The 10908-nt window shown below is 40.4% G+C and overlaps 1 protein-coding gene across 1 annotated transcript in view; it reads left to right on the top strand.

Annotated features, from left to right (window-relative positions):
• Positions 1 to 4583: 4583 nt before the first annotated feature.
• The window catches only part of LOC308084913 (CD166 antigen homolog A-like), a 30691-nt gene continuing 24366 nt past the window's right edge, over positions 4584 to 10908 (top strand). The window contains exon 1 of the mRNA XM_080427898.1: positions 4584 to 4829. Within this exon, the coding sequence (XP_080284024.1) occupies positions 4760 to 4829 (70 nt within the window). The 5' untranslated portion in view covers positions 4584 to 4759. The remainder of the gene's footprint in view (positions 4830 to 10908) is intronic.

Below are 10908 nucleotides of genomic sequence, written 5' to 3'. Positions count from 1 at the left end.
CTTGTAGATTGGCTATTTTCAGCGAAGAAATTGATGTAGAGGTGAAAAAGAAGCAGACCAAGTACAGAGCCTGCGTACTTTGAGCAAGCACTTTGAATAAATGCTATATAAATGCACCATTTACCATTTAAAAAAGGGCTTAAGTGGTTAAGCTGCTGCCAAACTATTGTACAATGGTTGATTAAAAATATAGGTTGCTGTTCCTGTTGTACCAAAATAACCAGTCTGATCAGGAGACAAAGCCAGTGGAAATGCTTTCCAAGGTATTCACTTGGGATGTATGTAGAAATCATGTAGCAATTAAAAAAGAGGGAAAGTTCTGAGCCAGTGTAGTCATCCATTCATAGGCTTGGAGCAAAACTCATTAGTCATTTCCCCAACTTTTGTACAAAACATAAACTGCTAGAATTACATTTTGGACATTGTCCCAATGTACAGGTATAGTATTTGTATTTGCCTAGTTACCTAACAGTCAACATACTTAACTGAAGGCTATAGCTGAACACATCACTAGTTTTGGGACATTCAGGTTTTTATTTCATTTTCTTCTCTTAACTTTAGAGTTGCCAATTATTTTTGGACAATCAGGCTTTTAATTCAATACATTGTCTCTCTTATCCTAGCTGTTTATCATATGATAAAATACTGTTCCCACAACTGGAGATATAATTCTTATGCTCGCAAATCTCTTAAAACCCTCTCTGTTGATAGATTCTTGAAGAAAGGCACAAGAGAGGAAGTATTCTAATATATGCCACGGTTAAAAAGGGAAAAGCACAGGTCTAAACTGGTTCTACGCAATTGCTTTTCAGAAGCTACTTTTTGATGTAATGACTCACCCAGACCATAAATGGCACCTGTTTGTTAGTGGATCATCATTTAAATCTGGCATTTGCCATCTCTTTGATATTCTTGAGATTTACCTCAAGTAGCAACATCAGGAGATTGTATCTTTCTTTATCTGATATCTCTCTCTTTCTCTTTAAAGATTCGGTAGCAAATAGAATGTCAAGAATGCTTTTCACCACTGTGTTGTTGGAAATTTACTATGTAGAGAGAGAGAATATTTTAACATTCTCCTGTGAAATCACACACTACGTAGACAAGAATTACCACAACAAGAAAGATTTACTTTCATTTGATAATGTACATAGATCACAAACATTGTAAATTTATGCTACAATGTACACCATCATATCAAGCTGTTTGTTGGGGGATCTGGGTAGTGAAACTACATTAAGTAAGCAGGCATAAGAATCTACCATTTGTGTTCAATGTGTAAACCTACAGCAGAAGACGCTTAAGTAGCCTATAGCATTTAATGCCACACACATTAGGCCATAATTAGCTGATGAATGAATAGTTTCAGGCATAGGTGAGGTATACAAGATACTGACCACTGACAGATGCCTAGGTAGAAAAAGACAAGGCTTTTTCTTCATGAATAATTTCTCAACTTTTCTTCTTGCCAGCTTATTTAACTTTATGAACACACCTATGGCACTCCGGTGGTGCAGAGGTAAAGTACCTGCCCACCTCCGCAGAGTCTAGGGGTTTGAATCCAACGCGGTGCATCTGGCTTGCAGAGTGTCTAAAACAAACACAATTGTCCCTGTTTGGGGAGGGAAGCCGGGCGGGGAGGGTGATGTTTGTCACTGCACTTACTCCTACAGGCTGGGGCGTCGCCTGTCAGAGGGGAATGTTGAACGGGAGGGGTAGCTACGTCCTGCCAGTGGGGGATCCTCACTGGCAGGTAAGCCAGTTGGATACAACAGCAGTGGGAGGAATGAATAGGCATAACGACTAAATCGCTACTCTAAATATATTTTTAAATAAATAAATCATAACAATGATAATAATAATACATCTATCGGCACCTAGCAGTCTTGTAGGGAAGTGTCACATTCTGGATCAATCAGGATGGATCAGTACAGAAGGGCCCCATTACTGACAAGCCGTGACAAACAATATCAACCTGACGAAAGAAATGGCATTTGCCTGCCTAATGGTTTGATGATAAATCAACAGACTATTTCTACTGACTCACAATAAGACACCTGAGACCTTGCCTGCTCACGGAACTCCAATTTTTTTTTATCTACACTGTTATTCCTGTAAGTATAAGGATTAGTTGAGGGGAAATTCAGGCTATACAGAGAAAAATGAAATCAATAAAACATGCACTTCACAGAAAGAATGGTAACCTCGCATTGACTACATGCTGCTTGCACACTCAATCAGATTAACTAATGAAAGAATTATTGATTGAAAGTGTGGCTGCCGGTGCGACACTGTTGAGGCTGACCATTAAAAGTGGTACTTCTTCTCTCTTGGCCACACTGAAAATGTCAGGGTCATTCTGCTCACTGCTCCTTGTGGTGCAACAAACCCCAGTCTGCAGGAGACGAATCATTCAGCCATCCCCTAGGTGCAACTCTGGATGATGAGCCTGTGCCAAGGGGATCTTATGTTCTATCAAACCTGGAGAAGAGCCAAATTCACCTGCTGTCGTTTAAACACAATGGGAAAACAAAATACACTGTGTTGGACCCCTTGTTATATTCACTGTACGAACTGCTGAATAGACAATTCTAGTTATGCATGTTTGAAATTAATATAAAATCTTCTTAAGGGAGGACCGGCGGGCGGGCGGACCACGTCGTCACGCTCATGTCACTATGACTCGTCCATAACCATATAAGGAGTACCCAATGCAGCTACGCCCAAATATGGAGTGTGTTGTCTAATCTTGACATGTTGTCATGGCATCAGGCACAAACAAATCAGTCAGCTCCATATATGGGCACAAAAGGAGACATGCCCATATATGGGCATATACTGACGACATCAGAGATCTCCATATATGGGCATAAAAGTGACAAGGACTGACAGATACAGAGATCTCCATATATGGGCATATTGGTCGGATCGGTGGTGTGCAAACTCTATATGAGGGCTGCATAGCGGCCCAAACCTCTAGTAATCGAAAATGCCCTTAAAAATCATTCTGACATACACTGAATAATAAGTGCCGAATATTTCTACTGTATGCATTCTGGGTGTCAGTGTGCTTTTATTTCCCCAACTCCACAGCAATATAAGGTTGTTTGTATCTATCCTCACAGCTGTAGCAGTGTCACAGAATGTCTCACAAGATGTAAAAATAAGAACATTTGTTCTTTCATCAAAGAAAAAACTGTGGGAGCTGTAAGGTGCTTCCGATATGACATGTTACTGCAATGCATTATTCCTTCTGTGTTTGCCTCCCCCAGCAATGGGAGCTGGCTGCTTTCCCCAGTGAATACCACATCCTATGCCTTTACAGTGTCTTGAATTGTTTTGTTCTGAAATATATATGAAAATATAATATGATAATACTTACTTTTCTCTACACTTACCTAAAGATAAGATAATACTTTTCTCTGCACTTACCTATCAACGGCAATAACCCTCTAACATTTTAAAAGATAGTAAGTGCCAGCATAAGTTGCCTGAGTGTATCTCTCTAAGCAGTCAGTGCTTAACACTGATAATCTTTACTCCATTCTCTGCTGATCCCAGCTAGCACTCCAATTATTAGCAGTATGTTTTTGTTCGGTAATTGAATACCAAACTCTAAGACTTGGTCGCCTTTCAGTCTCTCAATCTTTTCACCCACGTGTGAAGAAAGAAATATTGGTTTATTTTTCTTCTCATGCAGTGAAGCATTGATCGAGGTTATTGCTTTGCACTTAAAATCTTGTCAAATTGTATTTAGTTTTCACAGATCTGACATCAAATCAAACTCTGTTTTCCAAGTGTATAATAACAGACATCAGCTGTAGAGGAAATGCTAGACATGCTCTAGAAGACAATAGTGATATTACCTGTTGTCAAAGTGTACTCTGGCAGTATAGAGTTCATAGTATTGATAGGCTACTCATCATCATGAGTGATACACAATTCAATAGTGAGTGTGCAGACCTGTTTTAAGGGGGACGTGAAGGACTTCGTCCTCCTGTTTGTCTTTTCACAATAGGTCAGTGACCGTCAGTGACATAAAAACTAGAAAAATGTTTTTGGGAGACGAAGTGCATGTTGGTCTTACAGTATATAGGCTCACAGTGTTTGGTCTGCATACAGTGTGTGTGTGTGTGTGTGTGTGTGTGTGTGTGTGTGTGTGTGTGTGTGTGTGTGTGTGTGTGTGTGTGTGTGTGTGTGTGTGTGTGTGTGTGTGTGTGTGTGTGTGCGTGCGTGCGTGCGCGTGCGTGCGTGTGTGTGTGTGTGTGTGTGTGTGTGTGTGTGTGTGTGTGTGTGTGTGCGTGTGAGTGTGTGTGTGTGTGTGTGTGTGTGTGCGTGCGCGCGCGTGCGTGCGTGTGTGCGCGCGTGCGTGCGCGTGTGATGGACAGCCCTAGATAGAATGACAAAGCAAGACGGAGAGTGTGTGCAAATGGAGTGGGGGGTAAAGCCAATGGTGCATAGAAGGGGGTTTGCAAAAGAGGGGGGTGGGTGCTGGGCGGAGTTTCAGCGCCTTGCCTACGCCCTCCGTTCGCTGCCTGGTGCCCCTCGCATCTACCTGTTCACTGTTCACTGCCACAGACACACTTGCGTCGGGAGAAGCAACACTAAAACAGAATTCGTTCCACCCAAGATCCTAAAGTTCGAAGGAAAAGTAAAAAATAAAACAACATCAACAACTAAAGGATCGCTGCTCCATTATAACTTCTTCTGACTGAGAAACACATTGAAACTGAGCGAAGCGTCCGAGACACTTGCGAGGATGCACTTGTTGTCTGCTGCCAGCTGCGCGCTGGGTGCTGCCCTCCTCCTCATCGCTGTGATCTGCCAAGGTAGGCTTTGTCTCTCTCTCAGTCACATTGGTTTTAATTGTGTGTGTTGCCTACTTTCGTGCTTTTCAAAATATACGGGTTTGCAAAGTAATACATTTATTTAAACTTGCGTGCCAGTCTGTAACCATGTTTTTTTTTTCTTTCTTAGAGCTTTTTTTTTTTCTTTTTAAAGAAAGAAAAATAATCAATATATTTAGGAAACCGCCCATCTCGTTAATTAGCTTGTAGTAGCGGTACGAGTTATATGCTGCTCATGTTAAAGTGATAACATTTCCTACTCTTAAAAGGCAAGTTTTGATCGATTGATTGATTGAATACTTTATTAACATTTTGCCCCCCAAAAAAAACAGAAAGTACCGTTCTATACAAATGGATGCTAAAAGGATTAAAACCCAAGAAAGCACTATGGCTTGTTTCCATTGGGGTCCATGTGTAACCAATCCATCGAAACATTTAATGACAAATAACTTTAATAGTTGGAAAATGCTCAACGAGTGTTTATAATAATTGATTATTATTTAACAGTTTGCTACTCCTGCCACCTTTCTGTCTCCCAGAGAGAAGACAGCACAGGTTTCCACAGGCATCGCACGTGCTTTGCTGTGGTTCTGTGCTGCTTCTGTTCTGACTTTAATGGAGCACAGATTGAGAGGGAACTAACTGGGAGAGATTCAGACAGTGGAGGTTTCTGTTTCCATTTGGAATATAAGACCCTTAGCCCGAGGTGTAGACCTACTTCGTATAGTCGTATAGCTGTTTTCCCATAGTAATATGTAACGTGAAAGCATTAGCTTTTTTTTTTAAGTATGGGGGGGGGGGGGGTAACAGGACTGGAATCAGGGATGGAGGTGGTGGGGGCATTTCATCAGACCTCTGGCTCTCTAGAGTTTGTATGATTCGTAACTTAACTTGAATATAGATCTGTGATGATTGCTAAGATTTATATTTAAATATAATGTATTTGGCATGGACTGTGCATACGGTTTCACTCATGAAAACATGATTTTCAGGCCAATGTGTATAGGGTACCATGTGTTATGCTACTTAGCTTGACCATTGAGCTGCTCTGGAGTTCACCACTCCCATTAGAACGGTCTTATCTATTTTAGAGCATCACTTTACCCTCTGACTGACACCTCATTATACGACAGTGGAGCCTGTCATTGTAAATTAACACAGTGCCTGCCACACCTGTCACTCAAGCTCAGACATTGTTTGTAATGGGGAACAAGAATGTGATTTTTATGAGTTTTAAAGGGCTATTTTGTAGAAATTGAGTAGCTTTTACGGCCTTCTACAACAACATCACAGGAGTAGGCTGTTCAGGCCTATACCATGAGTGTGCTTGCTTACAAAAGAGATCATGTCCATGTGAGTCATCTCTATATTACTGTACATGTTACAGTCACCAGCTCTGCTCATATTTGAGTCACCATTGGTGATCTAATTAAGTTGCTGAAAACAAGAAAACAAACAAAAGTATTTGTTTTTTGCTTAATTCAATTGAACAGTGCTGTCTCGTGTGGTTTATTGGTGGAGATTCACAATCTAGGCTGTATCACATGGGGGGGAAAAAAGAAGATGCCTTTTATCTCATTCTCTAAAAAGCAACAGCTCGTTAGGCTTTAAACACTGAAGACTGACCCTTGGGCAAGCCTGATAGTATTGAAAAACCAGGCCTTGGCTGAAAGGCTTTGAGAACAAATAGTCTGGAAAGATGCATCTGGTTTTTGTTCCCTCCCCACTCCCCTCCCCCACCCTTGCCCCTCCTGAATAGACAGCACTCAGTGTCACAGCTGGTATTTCCCGTCAAGTGAGTGGGGCTCTCCTTTTGCTAATAGATTAAACTGGCCTCCGTGTTCTGTTGAGGGCAGGGTCACCCAGTTTCACCTGAGATGGATTCAGCATCCCTTCTTTCATCTGTAACTAGCTCCTGTCCAGGCATGACACGTGGTTGTTGTAATAACAATGTGCAGGATGGAAGGGCTTATTTGTATGCTTGGTTTGCATGTGGGATTTGTACGGCTGTGTGTGCCTGTGCATGTCTTGTCTAGTTTATAGTCAAGCTTCTCTTGATGTTTGAAAGATGTTTGTGGTTGTGACACTAAAAGTGATTTCTTTTGACTTTGAAAGTATTGTATCTCCTCATGCAATATTCAGTCGCATCCCCAATGCAAAGCAGGAATGGAAATGCTCCATCTGTGTTTGGTGCTGTCTGTCAAGTAAATTCTACATCATGAAAACGGAACAAAATATCTGTGTTTTCAGTTGGTAGCCGACAAGCAGTCTATTCTCGTTCTTTATAATTCAGATGCCTTTAATAAATGGCCAGGTACAATTTCGAATAAATTGGTGAAATTACATTAAGATATCTGTAAACACACAGAAGTGCGTATGAAGGTCAATAGGTCAAATTCATTATTGTGGTATCATACACCCAAGTCTTTTGATTTAAGTCTCATTTTTGGGTCTTTTAAGGAGTGTTTCCCTTCTTATTATATTCTTCTTATTATTATGAGTGTTGTTACTCATACAAACTGGAAATAATTGCACTTAACTTTGCCTAAACTCTTCAGACAAACATTCAGTCCTCCCTGTTGACATTCCTGTCCTTCACATCATCTGACTCAAGCCTACTGTATATATACACAGTGATGGCCATGGAGCAAGAATGTGTAAATAAAGATGTTTGCCCCTAAAAACTGAAATACCAGCCAACAATAGGTGCACTTGGTGTACTGTACTTTTTGTTTTCTTGGATTCATTTTATGTCAGGGACAACAACATGTAAAACTGAATAAGCCTAAACAATCAAGATGTTGAGATAATTCCACCGAGTTCAGTGTCAGTGACCGATTATATTGAATGTTCTCAGCTGATTAGGACAGGGAGCAAGTTTCGGGTGAATGAGCCCATATGTTGTGTGCTGTAACAGTTAAGCTAAATCTTTAACTTGATCTAGACTTGACATGAAAGTAAAAGTGTGTGTTGCTGCAAAATAAATCAACAAACAAATCTGGTATGCAGATACAAATTATTGGCTTTATCTAAAAACGGAAGAACCTAAGTTCTTATCTTCAGTATTTACACTACCATGTATTTACATTGTAATATCTCACTGGAAGAAAAAACTAAATAAAAATACCCATTTGATTTTGATTCAAAAAAGCTATTAGTAATAGTGTCTAGCACAAATATATTAAGTGACTCAATCAAACTGGGCCAATCTTTGAAGAAACAAATGGTACAGTTCAACCTAGGGCTGTTTGAGCAATATAACAGACTAGATTTAGAACACGCCTCATCTAGAGGGTTGTAGATTGCTTTATATTAGGTACGCCTTTGCCCCTGGGGTTAAGATTTAGGGTGTCACATGGGGTAATGGTCCCAGCATGAGACAGGAACAGGTGGATATAGTGGTGTCTTTCTCAAGCCTTGTGATGAGGGACACTGTTAAGGATTCAGCAGTCTATTCTTGTTCTATGTAATTAAGATAAGTGCTGCTAGAAGTGACATGATGTATTAAACCTTTTTATAGTGCATTTTTTACGTTATTGCTATTACTACGAGTCACGTGTAATCTGCGACAATGCCTGCCTCCTTAAATGATAACACGATAAATCATCCAAGATACCATAGGATGTTGATGCACATATTCAGCATGGCAAATTAGTTAACCTTGGTCTAATATCACTGTATCCATCTTTTACTGGATTGCTTTAATGATAAACAACAAATAAATGTGGGAGAATATAACTTGATTAAAACTGATTTTTTTTTAAAGCTAATTGTGTCTTTGCTAAGATCAGTGAAACAGCAGTAAGGAAATGAATTCCCATGATATCTGAACAAAAAAAGTGCATAGATTTGATTTGCTGTTCCAGGGGGAAAATCAAATTTCTTGTGTTGAGAAACCCTAAATTGTAATTGCATTTTGGTGATTGGCTTGTCATGCTAGCAAGGAAGACTGGGAGATGGCTTTATATTCACAACTAGAATTGCCTGTTCATCATTACAATTTTCTTTCAGGTTAAGATATGCATGCTGTTATGTCTTTCTGCTCATTTGAAATGCTTTTCGCTTTCTCTTCCCCATTGTTTGTTCCCTTACAATGTCTCTCTTATTCAAATACAGTATCTTTGCAATGGCATGCAAAATAAGGCTTTGTCATCCAAAGGGTGGACCCCCAAAAAGTTACATTGTATCAGTGAAGTGAAAGGCATGACAACAGGGTAGAGTTGACCGTGCCCTATGCAGTAGCAATCCCTTTTTTTATGCAGAAATTCACCCATTGAAATTCATGAACATATCCTTAGTTTTGGTGAAAGACCAACAAACAGCACTGAAATCGGTCAACCCTTGTATATGGGACAACAGTGAGGTTGTTTCTCTCTTTTGTCATTAATACAACCCCTGGCTTTCACTGGGTTCCTGGGGACTCCTGTTGACTGTATTGTGAAGCAAGTTCTTTTTAAACAAATGTCTTTAGATAGGGATTTCTTCTTTCCGCTCTTCCCTTTGTCATGAATATGGAGGAGCTTGCACCCCTTGGAGAGGGCATAATATATTATCCACTGCTTGTCCTCACACTTAACATGCGCAACCCTACAGTAGCAGAAGTGTCTCTCCCATGTGAAAAACTAACAGTCACACCTATCTTCCTCGATCTTTGTTAGATTTTTTCCAATTGCAGTCGTCGTTACTCTGCTTTAATTAATAGTGTGACAGTAAGCCATTAATTGTGTTGGCAATATGACCTCCGGGACTTCCAGTGGGAAAATGCTTTGTGACACATGCGCATGAAAATAAAAAAGAGAAGGGGGCGGATGCTTAAGATGGTCTTTGTTCTTATGAGTCATAGTAATGAATATCTTTTTTCATTACAATGAGCCATCTATTTGAAAAGAGACAATACAGTAATGGGGTCCCATCACTGGGAGCCCATATCACCCCATGGGAGCCTCAGTGGCAAGGTCTCTTGCTGACCCACAAAAAGGTCAATTGTCACACCCATAAAATTGAAGCCTACACTCCCCATAAAGCCATTATTTCTACCTATTTACTAGAGCCAATAGGCAGAATAGGTTTGGCTTGCTATTGTGTCAGCCCCTTGTTGTTTTTCTTGGCTTTATGTTTTACGGTAGTCTGTTGAATTGACATGGCTTTTGTTCAAAAGGTGAGAAATTCAAACCTTATGAAACTATATGCAATTTCTTCATTCCATTGATTCCTGAATGGACCTCTGTTAGGCCAAAGGGTGGTTTGACTGGAATCTCTATTCACAGAAACCCTGTTTTGCAATGCTTCCGTCATCAGTCTTCTTTCTGTAGCCGTTTTGCCCTCAGGGCTCAACAGAACAGTTTTGTGTCTGCATTTGACCTCGGTATCCTCTGGTCATTTTAAAAGCTGCTTCTTTGTGTTCTACTGATGCCCCCCATCCATCCTTTGGACAATGCAGCAGGCAGCGCTCAGTGGTGCCTGAAGCCATCTATGATTCCTTGCTTCGACTGTTGAACTTGTTGGAGGAGACACAAGTTCTCATTCAGAGAGTGCTTGACTCACTTTCATAAGGGGGGACAGGGAAGGCAAAACTATACATTTTTGCTATACATTATTGCTGTTATGTCATACTCAGGTCTTTGCCTGCCTGCCATTGCACCATGAAAGTATGGTCAATTTCTTGAAGTTAAAGTTGTAAACCATGTTCATAGACGGAAAATCTCTGGCCCATTTGGTTTGGGAGCTGATGGTTTGGAATCTAACCTCGAAGAAGCATTCTGAGAAGTTCAAAAGTTACTTCTGAGGAAACAGGCGCCTTGTCTCATACCTCAGAGACCTTCTGATGTTTTCTAGAGGTAGATTTATTACCTTGATTTAAAGGTGTCCCTGACTGGAGTTTAAAAAGCTGCGTAATGTTTAGATTGTGCCCGTTGCACATTCACAGAGACCATGAACACCCAGAGACTGACACGCACAGTATGATAATAACACGTTAAAGAAGACTTTTGTCATTCTTTGAAGCTGTTCTGAATTCTTTTTACTATGTACTTCAGACAAAACCCTTGTCCTTTTGAACTCA

Source organism: Gymnoscopelus braueri, assembly GCF_963280865.1.
Source record: "Gymnoscopelus braueri genome assembly, chromosome: 5".
NCBI classification, from domain to species: domain Eukaryota; kingdom Metazoa; phylum Chordata; class Actinopteri; order Myctophiformes; family Myctophidae; genus Gymnoscopelus; species Gymnoscopelus braueri.
Note: the sequence above shows the minus strand (reverse complement) of the source record. Positions and strands in the feature narration are given on the sequence as shown.